Source organism: Oncorhynchus kisutch, linkage group LG21 (genome assembly GCF_002021735.2).
Source record: "Oncorhynchus kisutch isolate 150728-3 linkage group LG21, Okis_V2, whole genome shotgun sequence".
NCBI classification, from domain to species: domain Eukaryota; kingdom Metazoa; phylum Chordata; class Actinopteri; order Salmoniformes; family Salmonidae; genus Oncorhynchus; species Oncorhynchus kisutch.
Window position 1 is genome coordinate 21,462,284 of NC_034194.2, and position 25,837 is coordinate 21,488,120.

General features: G+C 41.9%; 1 protein-coding gene across 5 annotated transcripts in view; it reads right to left on the reverse strand.

Annotated features, from left to right (window-relative positions):
- LOC109866421 (CD2-associated protein) overlaps positions 1-25,837 on the reverse strand; it is a 97,134-nt gene that overhangs the window by 43,676 nt on the left and 27,621 nt on the right. The window contains exons 1-10 of one of the 5 annotated variants that reach the window (XM_020455101.2): positions 18,914-19,026; positions 11,688-11,800; positions 10,704-10,872; positions 9,304-9,404; positions 7,622-7,742; positions 7,170-7,357; positions 3,879-3,966; positions 3,405-3,499; positions 2,095-2,193; positions 1,875-1,931 (exon numbers count right to left, since the gene is read on the reverse strand). In XM_020455101.2, the coding sequence (XP_020310690.1) occupies positions 1,875-1,931; positions 2,095-2,193; positions 3,405-3,499; positions 3,879-3,966; positions 7,170-7,357; positions 7,622-7,742; positions 9,304-9,404; positions 10,704-10,872; positions 11,688-11,765 (996 nt within the window). In that variant the 5' untranslated portion in view covers positions 11,766-11,800; positions 18,914-19,026. Of the gene's footprint in view, positions 1-1,874; positions 1,932-2,094; positions 2,194-3,404; positions 3,500-3,878; positions 3,967-7,169; positions 7,358-7,621; positions 7,743-9,303; positions 9,405-10,703; positions 10,873-11,687; positions 11,801-18,913; positions 19,044-19,492; positions 19,654-25,837 lie in introns of those variants that run through there. The other 4 variants (XM_020455099.2, XM_020455100.2, XM_020455098.2 and 1 more) reach the window with 4 other exon arrangements.

The following is a 25,837-nucleotide window of genomic DNA, read 5'->3' on the forward strand; positions in this document are numbered from 1 at the left end:
TCAGTGCCAATTTTTTTTTGAAGGAACATTTGCTGTGAAGGGTCTTAGCTAAAGACAAGATTAAAACTGTGAGAGCTCAGTAACTACAGTTGAAGTCGGAAGTTTATAATACACTTAAGTTGGAGTCATTAAAACTAGTTTTTCAACCACTCAACAAATTTCTTGTTGACAAACTATATTTTTGGCAAGTCGGTTAGGACATCTACTTGTGCATGACAAGTAATTTGTCAAACAATTGTTTACAGACAGATTTTTTCACTTATAATTCACTGTATCACAATTCCAGTGGGTCAGAAGTTTACATTAAGTTGACAGTGCCTTTAAACAGCTTGGAAAATTCCAGAAAATGATGTCATGGCTTTAGAAGCTTCTGATAGGCTACTTGACATCATTTGAGTCAATTGGAGGTGTACCTGTGGATGTATTTCAAGGCCTGCCTTCAAACGCAGTGCCTCTTTGCTTGACATCATGGGGACATCAAAAGAAATCCGCCAAGACCTCAGAAAAAAATGGTAGACCGCCAAAGTCTGGTTCATCCCTGTGAGCAATTTCCAAACGCCTGAAGGTACCACGTTCATCTGTACAAACAATAGTACGCAAGTAGAAACACCATGGGACCTTACAGACGTCATACCGCTCAGGAAGGAGACGCAATCTGTCTCCTAGAGATTAACGTACTTTGGTGCGAAAAGTGCAAATCAATTCCAGAACAACAGCAAAGGACCATGTGAAGATGCTGGAGGAAACCGGTACAAAAGTATCGATATCCACAGTAAAACGAGTCCTATTTCGACATAACCTGAAAGGCCGCTCAGCAAGGAAGAAGCCACTGCTCCAAAACCGCCATAAAAAAGCCAGACTACGGTTTGCAACTGCACATGGGGACAAAGAATGCATTTTTTGGAGAAATGTCGAAAAAAATAGAACTGTTTGGCCATAATGACCATCATTATGTTTGGAGGAAAAAGGGGAAGCTTACAAGCTGAAGATCACCATCCCAACCGTGAAACATGTCGGTGGCAGCATCATGTTGTGGGGGTGCTTTGCTGCAGGAGGGACTGGTGCACTTAACAAAATAGATGGCATCATGAGGGAGTAAACTTATGTGGATATATTGATGCAACATCTCAAGACATCAGTCAGGAAGAAGCTTGGTCGCGAATGGGTCTTCCAAATGGACAATGACCCCAAGCATACTTCCAAATAATGGTTTAAGGACAACAAAGTCAAGGTATTGCAGTGGCCATCACAAAGCCCTGACCTCAATCCTATAGAAAAGTTGTGGGCAGAACTGAAAAAGTGTGTGTGAGCAAAGAGGCCTACAAACATGACTCAGTTACACCAGCTCTATCGGGAGGAATGGGCCAAAATTCACCCAACTTCGTGTGGGAAGCTTGTGGAAGGCAATGCTACCAAATGCTAATTGAGTGTATGTAAACTTCTGACCCACTGGGAATGTGATGAAAGAAATAAAAGCTGAAATGAATCACTCTCTACTATTATTCTGACATTTCAAATTATTAAAATAAAGTGGTGATCTCAACTGACCTACGACAGAATTTTTACTAGGATTAAATGTCAGGAATTGTGAAAAACTTAGTTTAAATGTATTTGGCTAAGGTGTATGTAAACTTCAGACTTCAACTGTATTATTTATGAATATTTAGAGAAAGCATAAGTTTCAGTATAAAGTGAGTGATGACTTAGAGCCCCCTGACAAAGACCACACATTATGGTGGATCCAATATCAGGAGATTATTCCCGGGATACTACTCTCATCATAACTGTGTTTTATATCAATGGAAGAGGCCCATATGAATTCTGTGAACATACACCATGTACTCTAACACAAGCATGTGGACAGCCCAGCGTACCTCTTCTGCTTCCTGCTTGGGAGACAGTTTGACTGATCCTCTTGATGTGGGAGCTGGCTGCAACATGAAGACAGTTTTTAATTTAAAAAATAACTAAACATGTATGATCATGATGAAGACAGTTTTTATAACTAAACATGTATGATCATAAGTCAAATGACTGACTTCGCACACAGGCAACACATATGGGTTCTGGCGTTCACTACCACTTTTATCTTACCTCTTTGTCTTCATCTGACATAACAGCCACAAAGTTGTCAGGAAAGACACCCTCTTTACCTCCGATCTCCCCTCTCCACCACCCCGGCTCCCCAGTGTCCTGAAACATAACAAGAACTTTATTGGTGAAGCACTTTTCAAACATTACGATGAAAAGGCTAAGACACCAGCACAGAACATCATAATACAGACAGTTGGGAGACGGGAGTCTGAGAAACATTCTAAAATGTATGCATCAGGCCATTTTGTAATCAAAATAAATTCTCCCATCTCCTCTGAATAAACAATGATTATTTTCATTCAATATAAATCAGCCTCACTTCATGCTAGATGCAGCGTTCACATATGCAGTCTTCGTGAACGAAGAAACATTGCCTTTAGATTTCAAATCAAGTTGAATGCAGCCCTTGAACGTCAATCTGCTTAATGGACACTAGATGGCGCTTAAACATCTTGATTTACCCACAGCGAAACACGATCTTTCATAATGTGTCTGCCTTAAATAACAAACCATGATTCGAGAGACACATCATCTCTTAATGGTAACTCAGCCTCTCCAGACGGACTAGCACTATGTCTTGACCGTGTTCCCAGCATTAATGCTTTTCTTCAGGGTGTGAAATTCAAGTCCCCAGTCTCTGGCCAACATCAAGGGAAGCCAACTGCCGTAGATTACCTACTTGCTATGACGACGGCTTCCTCTCATCCTACTGCTTCCAAAACATAGCAGGGTGCTCGTTGGTGATCAGCGTTGTGTTTAGAGGGCTTTTTGAAATGGAGAGGTACTATCTGAACTGGTCCAATAAGAGGATAACTCGTTTTCTTTTTCTAAATGTCATCGTGCCGACAAACTACCCAGGTCTACCTAAATCCCAATACAAAGCATTAGGACTAAATACTCAAATCTGTCCCTGGGGTCCTGGTCCAGTCCTTGCTCACAACATTCACCTAGGCCACTAGGGAAGAATAGATAGGCAGGGTTGGAGACTATACCTGAGATTAACACACTGAGGGGACCACGGTCTGTGAAGGACCATGTTGACCAGGACCAAATAGATAATACCTGGTGTTAAAATGTGGCACCATTTGCCAGGCTTATAGTGTAGACACATGGCTAGAAATATAGATCCTCTATCTAGTTACCTCTCTCCCTTACAAGAGGGACAGTCATGTAGTCTGTTTGAAAACTTTTTTTGACTAGCAAATGGAGACTGTTGAAGTAGTAGTAGCAGTAGTAGTAGCTTTAAGCTCCTCCACTGAGTATAGGCTAGGGCCACGGGCTTGTTGCTGGTCAGTGTGGCTCTTACTTACCTTACTCAATATTTGTATTACGTCGCCATCTTTCAGTGTCAGCTCGTCTTCGTTTGTGGACTCAAAAGCAAAGGTGGCCTTGCAGTATTCTTTTACTGAGGAAGGAGGAACAACACTCTGCATTTCTCAAGAAGTCATTGACAAACAAACCACACACACAGAATACATGAACACATGTTAAGTAATGGATGTGATGTGTTTTTTCCTAGTGATACCATTCCCATTGGCTAATACTAATCCTGAAATTGGCTTTAAAAGTTGAACACTTAGCTAGGTAGCAACTGTGTGATTGTAGTTACACATTCCCTCACAATATAAACCTACCCTCAATGTAAGAACAAATCACAATAAAACACTCTACATGTTGTGTTATCATGATCAAGTGTAATGTCTGAGAACGCAACACTATATTACATTTTGAATAGAACAGTCACTTCTAATCATAAACACTGGGACATGTACCCTCTCTCTTACCTTTTGCTTTGCTGTCCCCCTCTGCTTTCTGTGAATCTGTCGTGTTGGAATGGGCGGGCTTTGCGGCAGATGGTAATGATGGGATTGGCTAAAATGAAGCAAACCACAGATGGATTTACTGACATGATTGGATGCACAACACAATGCCCAGATGGTCTCCACCAGATCCCTGACCGGAATGAACACAGAGCCATCAGCGGACTCACTGATTGGTCAACAGACAGTGTGTCAGTCAGCGTGCAGGTCAGTGTTTGTGAAGAGATGCCAGTCTACTAGAGACTATGTCACATGGGTTAAGAGTTACGCTAAAACATATACTAACATCAGAAAGCTTGGGATGGGAAAGAGTTGACATGGAACAGCCTTTGTTAGTTGCGGCGCGAGCAGACAGACAAGTGGTAGAGCCAGGCAGGCCTACTGTAGTCTGTTGTGTCTCGGATGAAAGGAATTGAGAGCAACAAGCTGTTGAGTCACGAGGAGAGAGAGCAGAGAGAGATGCATCTACTGATGGAGTGTGTGTGAACGACAGCGTAATGGAATATGCCATCTTGTAAGCTGTGGGACGAAGACTGAACCAACGCTGCCATGACAAAGGAGGGGGGGAGAAGGAGGGAAGAGAGAAGAGTTTCAGAGGGGGTTAAATGGATGCTGTAATCGACAGTGTGCTATTAGCAGGGCTATTAATGCAAATAAAAAAATCTAACATTAATTTGGATGTGCAGCTGCAGTTTGTCTGTAAACACACCGAAATATCTCCCTCAGAAACACATCTCACCCAGAAGCGCACTGAAATACTATACATGAACAAAAGTATGTGGACACCAACTCTTTGAACATCTCATTAAAAAAATCTGTAAAAATCAGTAAAATATGGAGTTGGTCTCTCCTTTTCTGCCATAAACAGCCTCCACTATTCTGGGAAGGCTTTCCTCTGTGGGGACTTGCTTCCATTTCAGCCACAAGAGCATTAGTGAGGTTGGGCACTGATGTTGGGCGATTAGGTCTGGCTTGCAGTCGGCGTTCCAATTCATTTCAAATGTGTTCGATGGAGTTGAGGTTAGGGCTCTGTGCAGGCCAGTCAAGTTCTTCCACGCCAATCTCAACAAACCTTTTCCATATGGAGCTCGCTTTGCACACAGGGGAATTGTCATGCAGAAACAGAAAAGGGCCTTCCCAAACTGTTTCCACAAAGAAGGAAGCACAGAAGCGTCTACAATGTTATTGTATGCTGAAGCATAATTTCCTTTCACTGGAACTAAGGGCCCAGACTAGCCCAAACCATGAAAAACAGCCCCAGGCCATTATTCCTCATCCACCAAACTTTACACTTGGCACTATGCATTGGGGCAGGTAGCGTTGTCCTGACATCCGTCAAACCAAGATTAATCCGTAGGATTGCCAGATGGTGAAGCATGATTTATCACTCCAGAGAACGCGTTTCCACTGCTCCAGAGTCCAATGGCGGTGAGCTTTACACCACTCCAGCCGACACTTGGCATTGCTCCTGGTGATCTTAGGCTTGTGTGTGGCTGCTCGGCCATGGAAACCCATTTCAGGAAGCTCCCGACGAACAGTTATTGTGCTGACGTTGCTTCCAGAGGCAGTTTGGAACTCGGTAGTGAGTGTTGCAACCGAGGACAGAAGATTTTTACCCGCTACGTGCTTCAGCACTTGGGGTCCCATTCTGTGAGCTTATGTGGCCTACCACTTCGCGGATGAGCCATTGTTGCTCCTAGATGTTTCCACTCCACAATAACAGCACATACAGTTGACCGGGGCAGCTCTAGCAGGGCAGAAATTTGACTAACTGACTTGTCGGAAAGGTGGCATCTTATGACGGTGCCACTTGAAAGTCAGAGCTCTTCAGTAAGGTAATTCTACTGCCAATGTTTATCTATGGAGATTGCATGGCTGTGTGCTTGATTTTATACACCTGTCAGCAATGTGTGTGGCTGAAATAGCCGAATACACTAATTTGATGGGGTGTCCACATACTTTTGTATATATAGTCTATCTCCCTTAGAAATACACAGAAATATCTAATTCAGAAACGCACTGAAATTTCTTTCACAGAAACACTGAAATACCTACCATAGAGACACACTGAAACATCTACCTCAGATATGACGCCAGGAAACTAGGTCAGTCAGAGGGAGCAGGGAAACTGCCTGCCTGCCACCCAAACAATTAGCGAACAAAACAAAGCTGAAGAGAGGGAAAGGTTGACAAAGTAAGTCAACCCACACTACACTGCGCCACCTCTCCCAGGACTGAAACACTCAGGGGATTCCAAAAGGCCAGCGACACCTATGAATACTCCTTCACGCAACACTAAACAATACTGACTGTGTAACGGTGGCTGAACTCCGAATGTTAGCTAATGTAAAACAAGTTCAGAAACCAATATTATCCCATGTAAAATTATTTTGTACACCAGCACTGGTGTCAATGCAATCCATTTCTGACTTTTGTGATATGACTCTCAGTATCAACATGCTAACCATAAACAGTGGTGTAAATTACTTAAGTAAAAATACTTTGAAGAACTACCTAAGTAGTTCTTTTTGGTATATGTACTTCACTATAACGTTTACTTCATTACATTTCTAAAGAAAATGTACTTTTAACTCCATACACATCAATTTTCCCTGACACCCAAAAGTACTTGTTACATTTTGAATGCTTAGCAAGAGAGGAAAATGGTCCAATTCACGCACTTATCAAGAGAACATCCCTGGTCATCCCTACTATCTGATCTGGCAGATTGACTAAACACAAATGCTTTGTTTGTAAATGATGAGTGGAGTGAGCCCCTGGCTATCCGTAAATTTAAAAAAATTAAAATTGTGCCGTCTGCTTTGTTTAATATAAGGAATTTATAATGATTTATACTTTATCAATTTTATTGACTTTGATACTTAACTATATTTAAAACCAAATACCTTTACTCAAGTAGTATTTTACTGGGTGACTTCCACTTTTACTTGAGTCATTTTCTATTAAGGCATCTTTACTTTTACTCAAGTATGACAATTGGGTACTTTTCCCCACCACTGATCATAAACATTCCTTACTCGTATTATACTTATTATGTAACATATGACAGTTGGAAAATTTTGGACATTTAAAAAGCATGCCCATCTTCCTCTCAATTGTGAATTAGTTCTCAGAGGGCTTTGGCCTATTTTAAGGGGGAAGTATTTAAGCCTTATCGGGACCTGTTGAGGTCCATGACACCCTGAAAGTGAGTTTTCAGACAGGCATCTCTCAGTCCTGGCTCAGCTCACTTACTTTGTCTTTCTTCTCTTCTCCCTCTGAGCTGGGCAGGCGGACTTTCAGCTTGACTGAACCTTCCCTGAAGATGTCCCCGAAGCCCACCCCCCGGATCTTCTTGGGGTGGGCGATCACTCCGTTGCCTGGAGAGGGGTGGATGGGGGGGGTGGGGGTGGGGAGAAGCAGAGCTTCTTTACCGCTAACGTCTGTGGGAAGGACACAATGTAAAATGTGAATGGAACAAAACAAAAACGTGCAGAAACACGTGCATGTGTATAGGCGCATGAGAAGAACACACACGCTCACCCACATACACAAACAAAGACAGGCACTATAGCCTCTTACCTAGACACAATAATACAAACAGAACCCTGGAGATCCAGCAAAAAAACTCAATCCTTTAGCAGCTCTAACTTGTTATGACATGCTCTGATTGAACATGAGTGACGCTCCGTTAGCTCCATTATTACCAGTTTCATCTGTTACGTCGTTCGTTTCTTCATCTTCGTTCGTCTCAATCTCTTTGACGAAGTTGGAGGGGAACAGTCCTGATTTTCCATTCATGGTTCCACTCCACCAGCCTTCCTCTACCTGGAACAACCAATCAGAACCCTCTGAATACCTGATGTACACATCTAATCACCTTAGAATAATATACCATATACATCACCAAGTTCCAACATTAGCCTATAGCCTAAGGTTAGTGCTGAGCGATTAGTGCTTTTTTTTAGGTCGGTTTGGTTATAAAAAAATAACCACATTTTTTAAAATTTGTTTTGATTCTGTTTTTAAACATTCAATTCATTATGTATTATGTGGGTTAAATGCTGTAACACAGAATACAACCATGAAGAAAAGTCACATGATGGTAGTGACTGCCCATTACTGTTATTACGTATTAACCATTGTTTATTCACATGACTTATATTTCAGTTGTTGTGTATATTACATTTGTTTTATTTGATTACTTGCTTTATTTCATTCCAAGTCACCATCTCTACAGAGCTGCTGGCTATGCTGTCTGTCAAAATCCCCTATTTAGTAGTTCAAAGTAAATAAGGTATATTTTTATGACTGCAGAATACCAACTATCAATCACTTAGATCATGTATTTACAGGTAGAGATACCTCACGAAGCAACTGATCTCTATCCCCTCAGTGTTTTGCCCCACACAGACTGGGCAAGTAGGTGTGCAATAGTTTATGGTCATTGTAGTTAATTACCACGTTTTCTACGCTAAACTATGCAGAATATTGGCCTGTTGGAAACTACAACTCCCTACAGTTTTGGCTTGATGTTTGTTTATTTATTATTTCACCTTTATTTAACCAGGTAGGCAAGTTGAGAACAAGTTCTCATTTACAACTGCGACCTGGCCAAGATAAAGCAAAGCAGTTCGACACATACAACGACAGAGTTACACATGGAGTAAAACAAACATACAGTCAATAATACAGTAGAAACAAGTGTATATATGATGTGAGCAAATGAAGTGAGATATGAGAGGTAAAGGGAAAAAAAAGGCCATGGTGGCAAAGTAAATACAATATACCAAGTAAAACACTGGAATGGTAGATTTGCAGTGGAAGAATGTGCAAAGTAGAGATAGAAATAATGGGGTGCAAAGGAGCAAAATAAATAAATAAATAAAATAAAATAAATACAGTAGGGAAAGAGGTAGTTGTTTGGGCTACATTATAGGTGGGCTATGTACAGGTGCAGTAATCTGTGAGCTGCTCTGATGTAATTTATGTCTAGAGAAAACTGTGCATTGAGCTGACTAAAAAAACTAAATGGAATTAAAATAATTGAACAGATCAATTAGTTGTCCAAAAAGCGGAACACAACAAAAATGTTGTTAATCGCTCAGCTCTACCCAAAGAACTATTAGCTGTAAGTTAGGATTTGCATCCAATGTAAATATGGTCATGTGTAAACACCATTAGGCTGTAAGTTGGTTACAGAAAGAGCATGGCAATTTCTCTTTCATTCTCCCATGCAATCCTAACCTCTACAACTTCAACAGACAAATCAACTCTAAACAGAAAAATGTGTCCAACACATCTAATAAAGCACAGGTAAGGTAACCCACAATGCAGGAAAGTCATTACGAGCAGCATATGTAAATGTGTAACGAAGCACTAGCCTCACCTCCTCATCGATGTCGATGGTATCCCCAATCTTCAGCTCGAGCTCATCCTCGTTCTGGGGCATGTAATCAAACAGCGCCTTGCACTGCCGCTTCTTAGACACTGCAACAACAACAACAAAAGACAGGAGCCTGAGAAGGCTGGGAACACCAGTTACACCAGTCCATTCACTGCTCAATGGGTCGGCTAATGGCGTCAACATCCTGGAAGCGTGTGCACGGGTGTTTGTTTATGATGTGTTTACACACCCTGGTGTGCATGAGGGCAGTGTGGGAAGGGTGTCTGGATCCAGGAAGTGGAGGAGGAGAACACTCCTCTCCTGATAGGAGCACTATGGGACTTTTCAGCAAGGTGCACCTGTGGCAGGACACGCCCCTCTGAACAAGCACAGCTGCACACAGGGGCTGTTGAGTCCCAATAATATCTCCTTTCTTCTGAAGGGTACACTCATTCACTAACCCTAACCCTTCCCACAAATCTAAAAGCATTGGATTGGAGGAGGCATGAGCTAGTGGCAGTTTCCTGCAGAGACAAACGTGATTATCAGAAGTTCGTCATCTCCACTTTAATGCTGCATTTCAATAGGGACTTGACCTTCATGTAACCCTGCTGCTGTTGACACATCAAGTCAATTAAGTTCTATTCACCAATGTCACACAAGAGAATGTGTGTATGCTATACAAAGGCTCAATGTGGAAGAAAAGCCTCCATGACTAGCAGACAGACATGCAAATACAGCAGCAGGGAATATAGGTTATATCCAGAATGCACCTACAATCCTTTTAATACAAATACAGTAGCAGGGAATATAGTCTATATCCAGAATGCACCTACAATCCTTTTAATACAAATACAGTAGCAGGGAATATAGTCTATATCCAGAATGCACCTACAATCCTTTTAATACAAATACAGTAGCAGGGAATATAGTCTATATCCAGAATGCACCTACAATCCTTTTAATACAAATACAGTAGCAGGGAATATAGTCTATATCCAGAATGCACCTACAATCCTTTTAATACAAATACAGTAGCAGGGAATATAGTCTATATCCAGAATGCACCTACAATCCTTTTAATACAAATACAGTAGCAGGGAATATAGTCTATATCCAGAATGCACCTACAATCCTTTTAATACATTTGACACAATTCAGAGGACAGACATCTGTTTTCCTTCCTCCCACTGTGTTGGGAAACATGAATTGAAAGCAGTTTATTCTGAGAGTTACATGTGTTGGTTCCCTCTGTGTGCAGCAGGCTGTAGCCTATGGTAGATTAAGTCCACAGAAATGAATGGAAGACTTCTTCCTAGTGTTTCAGTTAGTGCTTCGTTGGAGACAACATGTGATTATAAATATGAAAGCACAGCCAACACACACACGCACGCACAACTTACTCTTCTTGAGTCCACGGGGCTGTGAGTGTGGCTGGAAGCCCCCAGCTGGGATGCCGTAGGTGCTCATCCTCTGGACCAGGTTGGCCACGTTCCCTGCACTCTTCTCTCTCCGCTGGGGCAGCTCCTCCTCCTCCTTTGTCACGTTCACCTCCTTGGGCTCCTTTACCTCCTGCCACCACACACACACACACACACACACACACACACACACAGCAGAGAGGACAATGATTCATTTCAGCTATATTACAAGAGGAACAGTTCCATTTCAATAAAGTTTCTGTTTCTCAAAATCATTGTCACGTGGCTAATCATAAAAATCTGAATTAAAATGATCTGAAAGTTCAAATTCAACTAAAGTGAGAGCACCGGCCTCTGTCAAGTGTACACATTGATACACCGAGAAAGACATTAGGGCATGGAACTCATAGCCTATAGACCAATGCAGCAGTAGGCCAATAAATTCCATTGTCAACTAAGTAAAAATACATAAAGATGACAAAAACATGAAAATTTGGGTTCTTTCTACTCGGCCTGTCTGCCTGCAATTCTGTCTAGACTCGAGTTTCTCGTTTTATCAATTCCCCATTACGTCCGTTTACTTTCTGGTGAAATGGGGAATTGATCAAAACAAACAAACAATCAAAGGGCAAACAATTCACACAATGAAACAATGACTGCGCAAGAATGGGCGGGAGACAGCTGAACCATTCTGGAGAGAGACTCGCCTATATCTTAGCCACACACCCCTCCCTTTCCTGTCTAAAATGTTAATTATATGCAAGACATATTATCTTCATACATACAGTGCATTTGTAAGTATTCAGACCCCTTGAATTTTTCCACATTTTGTTACATTACAGCCGTATTCTAAAATGGATTAAATACAACAACAAAAATCCTCAATCTACACAACACATGTTTTTGCTCTATAATTATGGAGTATCCAGAAATGTTAGCAAATTTATAAAAAACAAATCGAAATACCTTAGTCTCATAAGCATTCAAAGCCTTTGCTAAGAGACTTGAAATTAAGCTCAGGCGCACCCTGTTTCCATTGGTCATCCATGAGATGTTTCTACAACATGGTTGGAGTCCACCTGTGGAAAATGTAATTAATTGGACATGATTTGGAAAAGGCACACACCTGTCTATATAAGATCCCACAGTTAACCGTGTATGTCAGAGCAAAAACCAGGCCATGAGGTTGAAAGAATTGTCCGTAGAGCTCCGAGACAGGATTGTGTTGAGGCACAGATCTGGGGAAGGTTACCAAAACATTTCTACAGCATTGAAGGTCCCCAATAACACGGAAGACAGTCTCCACCATTCTTAAATGGAAGAAGAGTTGGCCATCTGGCCAAACTGAGCAATCGGGGGAGAAGGGCCTTGGTCAGGGAGGTGACCAAGGCCCTCTGTGGAGATGGGAGAACCTTGCAGAAGGACAAGCATCTCTGCAGCACTCCACCAATCAGGCCTTTATGGTAGAGTGGCCAGACGGAACCCACTAGTCAGTAAAAAGCACATGACAGCCCACTTGGTGTTTGCCAAAAGGCACCTAAAGGCCTCAGACCATGAGAAACAAGATTCTCTGGTCTTTGGCCTGAATGCCAAGCGTCACATCTGGAGGAAACTGGCACCATTCCTACGGTGAAGCATGGTGGTGGCTTACAAGCTTGTGATTTGAAACAATCCACAGCAAAACATTTTAAAGAAGCTAATGATCCATGATTCCTCTGTGGCTAAGTCATGCTTTCTGGTGAAGTATTACTAATGATTTTATTTGTTTCTGTACAGACAGGAGTAATTATATAAATTTGGCAAATGTATTTCAATTTACTTCCCGAGCCTATTGGACCTATGAAAGACTTCCTCATGTGCCGTTTCTCTCCTGGTCATTTCATATCAACTTTCTTTCATTGTCCAGAAGCCAAAAGGGCACAATCCTAGTAGTTGCATCTAAGTTTCTAACATAGATTTTAATCTCTGTCACATGTGGAACAACTCTCATCAGGTGCGTGGTTTAGAATAGTGTTTTCCCGTGAATGTTTGAAAATTATGTTTTATTGGCTGCTTCATTACAGGAGTTGCATGTACTGTTAAGAAGAATAACCATCTGAATGTGATTTCTGTCATTCTGAGCACCGTAGGTGGACGCCCTGATGGATTATGCACCCAATGCATATGGATCCGGTAAATTTCTCAAAATGGACAGTAAACTAAAATCTCCCCGGGTCACGTTGTCCGGCGCAACACTTTCCTAGCAGAAAACCTGCGCCACACCGGCAGTCATGGGTCATGACAATAGTCAAATCTCCTATGTGCTCTGTACATGGCGCTGATGTGTTGTAAGTACCCAACTCGCTAATGACAGTCAGGTCACTAGTGGCCTGGTATTGTCCCCCTAATCACTCTAATGTCAATGCACATGCAATCTAAAATCACATCAAACACTTGTCAAAAGAGTATCATGCTTTTAAAAAGCCACCGTTATGCTACATTGTGATCGAACAATTTGAAGACAGACATTTAACAAAAGGTTGAAACTGAGTGGAAAACATGTTTTTTGTGGATCTGGTTTCAAAGCCAAACAACGAAATTGACAGCGCTTTCTAAGGTGATGATTAAAACAAAGCATTTAAGATGTCACATGTAGAACCCCCATACATATATTAGAGCTTATGCATAGGCCTATACGAACCCAAGCAACAACAACAAAAAAAGAATATTGTCCCATTATACAATACATAGCCTAATAGACTACTACTAGTACATTACGCACAACAGATGTATTATTTAATTTAAGATTCAAGATGTCTTTGGTACATAATTGGTCTAGCCTATAGGCTGCACCAAAATTAATCCAACTCTAGTTATAGCCCTGGAGTGTGGACTGCATAATTATCGATAGTGCAGGGTGGCTTACAGAGTATGGTTAGCCTACAATTACAGTGAATTTGTATTTGATTTTGAATATTCTAGTAACAAGGCATTTGTTATATTTTCCATAATGAACAGGCTGACATTACCTTTAGCTACAGAATGATGGTTGCCATTTTTTTTTAAAGAAGATGATGAAAATGTCATGATCACCACAACCCTGAACACAAAACCTACAATCATGAACTGATACAGCCAAAATATCTGATGCCTTCATATTGACGTTGTAAAGTAACTTTCACAGGCCAAACCATGTGTAGGCTCTCACTTCATCTAACCCTAACATTTAAGTTTATGTTAGCAGATTAAACTCAGTTGCTGGGCAGGGACTCCGTTGAGCGGAAACTAGCGTGGTCGGACTGGAGCTCCAACTTCACATAAAATTGTGTTTTAATCAAAAACTACTGATTATCCAAATCAGTAGTTTTGGATAAAAACATTATTTTAAAATAAAAATGTATGAGTTACATGAAACAAATACTACAGGTGAAGACTTCCCCATTAAATGCTTACTTTACAAGCCCATTCCCAACAACGCACAATTAAAAAGTAACTTATGTTACATCGGCGCTCCAGTCCACCCACAATAGTTGTTACGCAACACCGTAAATGGTTGAGTTTAGTAAATCGTTAAGTCATATTACTGATGACTACTGTTCTACTTGCAAGGTTGTAAAGAACAACTACTCTTGGAGTTCAAGAGGCACAAAGTCCAACCATGTCAAGATTTGAATAGTGTGTCGTGGGGGGAAGCAGCCAAAGGCTAGGTTCATGTAGGCTAAGGTTCCCCTTTAACTGCCCAGATGGAATCAACCATTTTGTAGTTCCCGCCCTCAGAAACACTATGATTCACTGAGCTGAGCAGCAGGAAGTACACAGGGTCATTCCTCCTCAGAGCACTTTAACAGACTCCTCATAAACATACAAAAACTCACAACAACTGGACTCCTCATACACAAACACACTATCGATCGACTGTACTAAAAGTTTGCTGACACAGGTCTCTCACCTTGTGTGCTTTAACGTTTCCACAGCATTAACCGCTATAATAACTGATACAATATAGTACATGCTCTGAGTGAATGTGTGTGTGTATGCTTTACTACTCCGTGGACCTGTCTGCTCATGTTGAGACCTGCTTCCTTTCCTCTCCAGCTCAGACCATTGAGCAGGGCTAGGACAGCAGCCAGTCACAGCCCGCTCCACTCACTCTGCCAGAAACTCCCAGGAACGCTGTAAGAAATCACTATGGAATCGCTCCCAGTCTCTAGTGGCGTCCACCTCACTGAACAAATGAGAGCTATGGCAACCTGCTTTTGAAACTTGCTTTGCAAAGTCTTCACATGTTGAATTTACACCAAATGATCATATTACAGACGACTACTGTTCTACTTGCAGGGTTGTAAAGAACAACTACTATTGGAGTGCAAGAGGCACAAAGTCCAACCATGTCAAGATTTGAAGCTGCAAATTACCAAATACACTCAACAAAAATACAAAACTCAACATACAACAACTTCTAAGATCTTATTGAGTTACAGTTCCTATAAGGAAATCAGTCAAATTAAATAAATAAATTAGGTCTTAATCTATGGATTTCACATGACTGGGCAGGGGTGCAGCCATGGGTGGGCCTCCCACTGGGGAGCCAGGCCCAGCCAATCAGAATGAGTTCCCCCACAAAATGGCTTTATTACAGACAGAAATACTCCAAGGTGCACCTGCGTAATGATCATGCTGTTTAAATCAGCTTCTTCATATACCACACCTGTCAGGTGGATGGATTATATTGGCAAATGAGAAATGCTCACTAACAGGGACGTAAACAAATTTGCATACAAAATTTGAGAGAAATAAACTTTGTGCGTATGGAACATTTCTGAGATTTTTTATTTCAGCTCATGAAACATGGCACCAACACTTTACATGTTGTGTTTATATTTTTGATGATAGATGATTGTTAAGTTGTGAGTGTCAATGAAAAGCAGAGAGACCCAGCCAGGCATATCAGAATTTAAAAAAATATAATGACAGAAAAACTGTTCAAAAAGCAAATGGCTATTGCACCAGCGGAGAACATTGGCCAAATCCCCGCTGAGTGTGCATATTCAACGTCTTGATCATTGGGTCTATGCCACTTTTCTTTGTTTTTGGACGATAATTTCCTCCTCCAGGTTAGATGGACGTCATATGTGACTCCTTTCAGAAAACTAGGCGTATGTTGCGTGTCACTACTTCACAGGAGCACCACTTGAACGTAAACTTAAAAATCTAAATATTTTCGGGGGAAGAAATGTCTTCTGGAAAATTGTGAACCTTCATGTGCCTTAATAACAAACTTGTATGCCATCTGTAAATAGGAATACAACTTAAAATTACAAGCCTAGTTGGTTTAGCCATGGAAAAAGCGAGCAACCTTCCCGCTAGTCATGATTGGCTGAGATAATGAGGGGGCTGGACATGCCTAGAGAAGAGTTCAGATTGGTCTGCCATGTAGCACGCTTCGGTCTATAATATGAGCTGGTCAGTATGTGTAGGTAATCCTTTCTAACGTGGCTTTTTTGAAAAATATGTAGTCGATCTCCATAAGTATTGCTCTCCACTTTCTGAGGGACTGAGTTTTGAAAATCAGTGGAATTAGAGTATGAAAGCTAAGGAGAAGGAGAAAATTCTGGCATTTGATTGCAAATATTCAGACGGAGTCAAAAAGAGAACACACAGAAGGCTGTTGAATAAAACACCTGTCTCCGGATTACATCTTCAAAGGGCAACAATAGCATCCATGAAAGAGAGGGAGAAGCGTCCATTGATATATGCGGGTAAGATAGTCTAGCAAGCTACATTTTCAGATATTACACATTTCTAATTTTGTCAGAAAGTCATCTTCATTTCAACTTAGCTAGCTAGCTAACGTTAGGTGTATGATCTGTATAGTAATATTATTCAAATCTCAGAGCCATTTGTATTGCTAGTTATAGCCTAATGTTAACTAGCTAACATTGAGCCTGGTTGGTGAGCTACCTTCATGCAGGGTAGTAATGTTATGAGTTGGAATTATGGTTCATTGTTTAGCTAGCTAGCTAGCTACATGTCTAAACAAGACTCCACTATGCAAGTAACTATTTCAATAGAATGTTTATGATGTCACTGAGAACTGTCGATAGACGTAGCTTGTAAATTCGCTTTGGCTATCTACTCCGATTTCAGAGCACTCTCGTCTGAGCACAAAATGTATGAACGCTCAACACCTGTTGAATATGTCCGGTGTCAGGAAACATTGGCAAAAAATATTAATTAAATAGTTGCCAGCAGCAAAGTTGCAGTCACCAACACTCTGGATAACATGAAAACAGCCTAACCAGCTCTGCTAGAGCGAGTAAAATGGTCAGAGTGAGCTGTTCTCTCATTTGTGTCTGGAATTCACTAGCAAGCTAGCCAATGTTAGCCAGTCAGTCTGGGTGCTTGACTGCCGTTAGGCCAGGACGCTCGGATCAACCCTACCTTTCAGCCAGAGCGTCTAGTGTGAGCTCTGAACGCTCCGAGAGAGAAACGCTCTGAATTTACAAAACGGCCAATCTGACAACACTCAGTCTACGAATGCCCAGAGCACACTCTGGCACCCCAGATTAAATTTACGAACACACCTGTAGTATAAGCCGGCTTTTAGTCTTCAAATCTTTGGTTGTTTAGTACATAGCCTCACATGTGAATCTTGAAAGAGATGGGTGGGGCTAAAGCTTAAAATGGTGTGAAAGATGCTGAATGGGTGTAGACAAAGAAGAGCTCTCCAGTAGGTACCAAATCTTCATGGGTCATTTTCTCAAAAGTAAGGTTACAAGTTGATCAACTTTCAAAGCAGAATTACTTTCCCATTGTTCCTTAACTGTAGTGTGTGATATACAATTTTCTATTTCCGAGTCTCCACTTCTATCCAACGTAATAAAACAATTTCAAAAACAATTTCAAAATTTGCTACATAAGGCCAAATCGAGTCGGTCGGTCACATATTGTATTTGTGTCTCCCCTTTTGTAAGCCAATTATATGTTGTTGTTCTTAAAAATGTAACCTTTATTTAACTAGGCAAGTCAGTTAAGAACAAATTCTTAGTTACAATGATGGCCTACCCTGGCCAAACCTGGACTACACTGGGCCAATTGTGCGTCACCCTATGGGACTCCCAATCACGGCCGGATGTGATACAGCCTGGATTCGTACCAGGGACTGTAGTGACGCCTCTTCAACTGAGATGCAGTGCCTTCGACCCCTGCTCCAGTCAAAAGTCCAACATTGTTTTTATTTATCTGGGTGTTCCGTACCAGTAAGAAATTAAACCTACTTTCACCCCTGCTGATCCCCGCTCCATCCGCTTCCTGGTTCACACATGCTGACTGGGTATTTTCACAGCAGAGGAAGAGGAGACAGACAGGAATGCTGTGTGTGTCCTGCTGACTGGCTGCTTCTCTCACACTGGACAGCAAGTCTCTTCTCTACCTTATGGGCGGCAGGTAGCCTAGCGGTTAAAGCGCTGGGCCAGTATCCGAATTGCCGGTTTGAATACCCGAGTTGACAAGATGAAAAATGTACCGATGTGCCCTTGAGCAAGGCACTTAATGCTAATTTGCTTCAGGGGTGCCGTACTACTGTAGCTGACCCTGTAAAACAACACATTTCACTTTTTTTTTTACTCATGTAACAGGACAGAGACCAGCGTTCCGACCAGTGTCCTGACTCCTGAACTATAAAACTATTTTAAGATTCATTCAATCCATAAAATAAAGACCATCAAGTCAAGAGTGACGGCAAGGAGGCGAGAGTCCTCAGGAGGAGCCAGACTGCTGAGATTGGGGAGAGAGAAGGAGAGACATCCTCCTCTGGATGACTCTCAGCTCTATCCCAAGAGAGAACCAGCCATTCTCAGAAACAACAACACTTTCTAAGAGTAACGCTGACTTGTACAACTCACTGTGGTGAAGCTGAACAAACAGCAAATGTATCAGACACAAAAAATACCTAACTTTTCTTGCATAATTGGCTGCTATTTCCAACAATCACATATGGAGAAAAGGAGTTTCTTTCCTTTTCTCCCTCCTCTCCTTGGAGAGCCAAACAAACAGATTTAAGCCTCTGAGGTGTCAGAAGTGCAAACTGTGACAGCACCGACAACACCCAAAACATCAAGACCTCCGCTGGCAAATATCAGTTGTTGATTATAATACACACCTCAAAGAACCCTGTCATGTTGACGTTTAGTAAAGACGAGTAAATCCCTTACCGACTCCTCCAACTCAGACATGATTTCCTGGGAAGAACTTTTAGTCTTAGACAGTCATAGAAGCACTTCTAGAGGAAGAAAACTAGTCTTAGTGTCCGGGAGCAAAGTTCAGTTCAGTACAGCGAGATATCCCTCCTCAAAGCTGCCAGACTTCCTATCTCCCTACTCTGGATTACAGCCAGGAGGGAGGGACGAGGGAAGAGCAGCCGCTCTCTGTGACTTCATCACAACATTCTACTACTAGCGTGACTTAGAATTTGCAATGAGTACCATGACAACTCCATTTCATATTAGAAAGAGAAGTGTACGCATGTCTTCAACGGAAACAGCAGATTTCATTGTGCACTAGGGTTTACAAGTCCCAAGTGTGCAACCAGTACTCTGTAGTTGGTAAAGCATGGAGCTTGCAACGCCAAGATAGCAGGTTCAATTCCCAGGACCACCCTTATGTCACTTTGGAAAAAATAAGTGCCTGCTAAATGGCATATATTATAATACTGTTAGTGTACCTGTCAACCCGGAAGTTGTTTTGGGTCAGTGTCTCAATATTGTTTAAAATGGGGAGAGGCTCTAAATCACCTTGATGAAGTTGTCAGGGAAGAGTCCTCTCTTCCCGTTGAGGTCTCCCTCCATCCATCCCTCCTCCTCGATCCTGCAGACATTCCTGATCACGTCTCCCAGCCTTAGGGTCAGCTCATCTTCATGGAGGGCATCATACTCATACTCAACCACAACCTCTACTGGAGAGAAGGAGGTAGGGCGGGAGGGAGAGAGGGCGGGAGATATTGAGGGAGAGAGAGGGAGTGGGGGGAGAGAGAGGGAGTGGGGGGAGAGAGGGGGAGTTACCAATATAACAAAACAGAGATCGCTGGACACATTGTCATGACATGTAGAGGTATGACAGTCCTGAAGCCTGCAAATGTGCATACAGACACTTCACTCAATGACATTGATCATACCTGCATGCTTGTTAAAATGTATTTTATTTTAACAAGGCAACTCAGTTAAGAACAAATTCTTATTTACAATGACGGCCTACCCCAGCCAAACCCTAACCCGGACGACCTTGGGCCAATTGTGCGCCAACCTATGGGACTCCCAATCATGGCCGGTTGTGATACAGCCTGGAATCGAACCAGGTTCTGTAGTGACACCTCTAGCACTGAGATGCACTGCTTTAGACCGCTGCGCCACTCGAGAGCGCGAACATGTTGCATTTGAAGAATGTTTTTGCATTTGAGCATACAAGTGTGTGAATTGAAAGAAAAGCGTTCTTTGAGAAAACAGGGATGGATCAAACAACAAAGCCTACCTACTATGATATGAAGTCTCTAAATTGGGTGATTCTTGTGAAACTAGTTAACCATGACAGTAACAAAGAGTTTGAAAATCATGGTGCATGATTAAATTGTCATTTTATAATATTTGAAAAACCTAATTTATCTGAATAAAACTAAATATGTTGCTGTAGTTTGTCCATAAATTCTAAAAACTGTTTACTAGTTGAAGTTTAAAATAAACCGTCATATTTATTGCGTAAAAACTGTCTCTGGACATTTCTCATTACCGTAACACTTTTTGAAGTTGCTGTAAAATCTCCAATAATTTGGTTTAATTCACCCATGATGCATAATCTAGAGGAGAAGTCCTTACATGAGCATACTTTTATTTAATTATTTCACTTATATGCTTTCAGAATGAGGATCTCAAACACCCCATTTACAACACTTGACCTATTCATTACCGGAATTACTAAAAAACTCATATTGGGAAAAACTCTGAGAACCATTACATGGATGAAGGGCTTTAGTGATGTGTTCAATTGTTTTTGTTTTTTGTATTTAAACCTTTATTCTACTATGCAAGTCAGTTATTTTCAATGGGGGCCTAGGAACAGTGGGTTAACTGCCATGTTCAGGGGCAGAACCTTGTTAGCTCTGGGATTCGATCTTGCAACCTTTCGGTTACTAGTCCAACGCTCTAACCACTAGGCTACGCTACCACCCCACTGACCATCTCCCATTACTTGCAGATTGAGGTAAGGGCCTTATTACCGAAACACAAATTTCTCATTATCGATCATGTTTAGGTCAGTTATGAGAACCCTCATTTTGATAATGATAATAAGCCAATTCTAATGTATAGTCAATGGGTGTGCTGTGCAGGTAACATTCATTATTTACTAGGACCACTGCATAAACCTATTGTACAGATTTTTTGTAAAATAGTTATTTGATGAGTCAATAAATGTGTATATAAACAATGTAATTTACTTAAAGCCACAATCTGGAGTTTGTGTTCAGCAAAGAGTAACCCCACCACTTAAAGAAGTACAGTAAATCCCCCATTTTGACATGTGTACCTGTTTTACAATAGAACTTTAATCCCCAAGGGGAAATGTACTCAGGGATGGAAAGGCTGCTTCAGACAGGATAAACACACAGACTGACAGTATACTATTTTAATAAATAAAACATTTAAGGCAACAGTTAAGTGCATGGTGCAATTTATGAAACTAAACAACCGTGGTTGCTACAGTTCTTACTAAACTATGTCTAGAATAATCCCTAGGTCTTCGTTAATGGTCCTCTTAACGAGGAAGATAGCCTCGGGCACAAAATATGAGACCCTGTGCCCATTGGTGGGGCACTTGAGACAGGCAGCGTCAAAGGGGGAGCAGTTGGAACTGCGTGTCGAGGACATGGGTGCTGTCCCCCAGGATGTCATGGGCCTTCCTCCTGGCCTGCTTCTCAAAGAATGAGGCCAGACTTCTGAGAGGCACCCTGGTGATCTTAGAGCATATCACAATGGCTTGGAGGTGGTGCCTTGTTAAATAAAACGTTTTAAAAAATATATATATATATAAAAAAAAATTATGACAGCATCTCTTTTGCTCAACCTTCAGGGTGTTATCAAAGATGGCAGCAATATATTTATACTTGTCCACAATGTCCACCTCCTCACCCTGGATGATCACCGGGTCCATCCTGGCTTCCTCCTGATGCTGACAACCATTTCCTTCATCTTGGAAACATTCAACTCCAGCAGCGCAGTCACACCTGTCAATGAAGTCCTGATGGTCGGAGAGGAGTGAGAGGACTGTGTCATTGGCAAACTTCACAAGATGGAGGTTGGTATGGCCACTCTGACAGGCATTGGTGTAGAGAATAAAAAAGGTGACCGTACACACCGTGGTGAACCAGCGCAAGCGAGTAGCGTGTCTTACCATTGGCATAGACTCTCTGTGGCCGTGGTCGTGATTGAACTGTGAGACAACTGTGAGACAAGGTCTGGCGAGGATGGCAGACTGCATGATGTTAAATGCTGATGAGAAGTCCACAAATAAGAGCCTGACAGAGGCCCTTCTGCCCTCCAGATGTCTGTGGATGGTGTCCATCAAGAACAGCTTGGCGTCGTCCTTTAAGTGCGGTATGCAAACTGGAGGGGATCCAGAAGAGCACATGCCACAAACGTGATATGGGCCTTGACTAGCTGCTGCAGAGCCTTCATCACAAGAAAGGTCCGTGCAAAAGGCTTTTGTTGAGAGAGCGAGGCTAGTCTTTCTTGGGAACGGGGACAATGGTGGATGTTTACCATTAGCACTTACTTTTACTGTGGTTTGATATGTCAAGATAGTTTTTGGTCTATGCAATTGAGGAGCCTCCACAGGCACGCAGAGACCAAATCGAGCTCCGTACCACATTGTCATGTGCTTCCAAAATGTTGTACCAATGTGGAGGCCTCAGTATAGCTCCGCATTGACATAACTGGATGGTGGTAGGTGGTGGGGGGGTCCTGTATAAACACAAACTCAGTTCCTTGACAACATCCTTCACAAGAGCTCTACTCTGTTACGTGAAATGAAAGAGGTATGAATGCCCTAACTTCTGCAGAGGCGGTATTACAGTAAATTCTCTACGGCCACTGCAGACATTCGATTGACCACGCAGATCCTTTAATCCATTGCCGAGGCGAGTGTGGCTAAGATGCAGAATGCACGTTTCTCTGCCGAAGGCAGTCTCAACCTGCAAATCTGTGCACATTGTTTCATAACTTCATTGTGTGAATTGTTTGCGTTTGATTGTTAGTGACTAACAATTCCCCATTACATACAGTGCATTCAGAAAGTATTTAGACACCTTGACTTTTTCCAAATTAAACATTAAAGCCTTATTCTAAAATGGATTAAACAGTTGTTTCCCACCTCAATCACACATAATACCCCATAATGACAAAGCAAAAACAGGTTTTTAGAAATGTTTGCAAAAAAAAAACGAAATATTACACTTACATAAGTATTCAGACCCTTTGTTCAGTACTTTTTTGAAGCACCTTTGGCAGCGATTACAGACTTGAGTCTTCTTGGGGATGACGCTTCAAGCTTGGAACACCCGTATTCTCCCATTCTTTTCTGCAGATCCTCTCAAGCTCTGTCAGGTTGGACAGGGAGCATCGCTGCACCGCTATTTCCAGGGCTTTCCAGAGATGTTCGATCGGGTTTAAGTCCAGGCTCTGGCTGGGCCACTCAAGGACATTCAGAGACTTGCATTGTCTTGGCTGTGTACTTAGGATCATTGTCCTGTTGGAAGGTGAACCTTCGCCCCCAGTCGGAGGTCCTGAGTGCTCTGGAGTAGGTTTTCATCAAGGATCTCTATGTACTTTGCTCCGTTCATCTTTCCCTCAATCTTGACTAGTCTCCCAGTCCCTGCCGCTGAAAAACATCCCTACAGCATGATGCTGCCGCCACCACCACCATGCTTCACCATAGGTATGGTGCCAGGTTTCCTCCAGATGTGACAATTGGCATTCAGGCCAAAGAGTTCAATCTTGGTTTCATCAGACCAAAGAATCTTGTTTCTCATGGTCAGTATTTTAGGTGCCTTTCGGCAAACTCCAAGCGGGCTGTCATATGCCTTTTACTAAGGAAGGTGTGGCTTCCGTCTGGCCACTCTACCATAATTGCCTGATTGGTGGAGTGCTGCAGAGATAGTTGTCCTTTCTCATCTCCACAGAGGAACTCTGGAGCTGTCAGGGTGACCATCGGGTTCTTTGTCACCTCCCTGACCAAGGCACTTCTCCCCCAATTGCTCGGTTTGGCCGGGCGGCCAGCTCTAGGGAGTCTTAGCGGTTCCAAAATTATTCAATTTAAGAATGATGGAGGCCACTGTGTTTTTGAGAACCTTCAATACTGCAGAAATGTTTTGGTACCCTTCCCCAGATCTGTGCCTTGACACAATCCTGTCTCAGCCTTCTACGGACAATTATTTTGACCTCATGGCTTGGTTTTTGCTCTGACATGCACTGCCAACCTTATATAGACAGGTGTGTGCCTTTCCAAATCATGTCCAATCAATAGAATATACCACAGGTGGACTCCAATCAAGATGTAGAAACATCTTAAGGATGATCAATGGAAACAGGATGCACCTGAGCTCAATTTCAAGTTTCATAGCAAAGGGTCTGAATACTTATGTAAATAAGGCATTTCTTTTTTTTTTTTTAATGGGGTATTGTGTGTAGATTGATGAGGAAATGTTTTTATTTAATCCATTTTAGAATACGGCTGTAACGTAACAAAATGTGGGAAAGGGGAAGGGGTCTGAATACACCGTTTAAATCACTTAATAATTCAAACAAATATGGTAGGTCTACTATTACTTCTGTGAACTTTCATTATCCTCCCTCATAAGGGAGAGAAATGTGAAAATATCTCAGAAGGTGCAGTATCTGGGTTTTTAGTAACGCAATTACTAGGCAATATTTGTTAAACCTACAGAAGGTACACAATTTATTCAAAATTAACATTAGTTGACAGTCGTCTTAACGTCAACATTATTGTATTTACGATACATTAACTTTTTCTGGTAGATATTTTAAGAGCCCTTGTCCATCTGTCTAACAGAAATCAAAGCCTTTACTTATGCCAGATTTTTTTTGATGAAAATGGTTGAAAAAAATCAATCTTTGCTTTCATTTGCCCAAAATATAGACTCTTAGCTTTCATTTGACACCCAATTTGATATGCTCCTATGAACTTCACGTTTGGGCTCATGGGTCCTTTTACATGGAAATGTCCTAGCTAAATGCCACAGCCTCATCTGACTCGTGGCGGCTCATCATCCAGTTGATAAATAATTTTATGTACAGCCATGCTTTTGGCCGTTCCTCTCATTATTTATGTCTATAATGATGGCCACTTCAGCAGATATCCCCATAAGGTTATTGGTAATTGCAGAACCATCGGAGTCAGAGCCTTTCCTGTGCCCCATTGGTTCCTATGCTTTGATTAGGTCCAGGCTTGGATCAGTGGACTAGACATATGATGGCGCCGGAGAGGATGGCTGCCGTTTTATTGGCACTTAACCAACCGTGCTATTTTGTTTGTAAATTATTTTGTACATAATGTTTCTGCTACTGTCTCTTATGCCAGAAAAGACCTTCTGGGCATCAGAACAACGATTAATCACCACGAATTGGACCCCCCAAAAATATTTAATGAGTTGGACGGGAAGGATATACTCCAAACACCCGAAAAGTCCTTCATCCCCGTCATTCACAGGAGAAAGAAACAGATTTCACGGAAGGAGATCTGGGTGCCTTGTGAGGATCAGGCGATGAGTGGCTAATCTGCCTCTGCCATCCGTACTGTTAGCCAACGTTCAATCGCTGGAAAATAAATGGGACAAACTAAAAGCATGTATATCCTACCAACGGGACATTCAAATCTGTGAAATCTTGTGTTTCACCGAGGCGTGGCTGAACGACGATGTTAATAACATAGAGCTGGCGGGTAATACACTCCATTGGCAGGATAGAACAGCAGCCTCCGGTAAGACATGGGGTGGCGGCCAAAGTATATTTGGAAACAACAGCTGGTGCACAATACCTAAGTAAGGTTTTGCTCGCCTGAGGTTGAGTATCTCA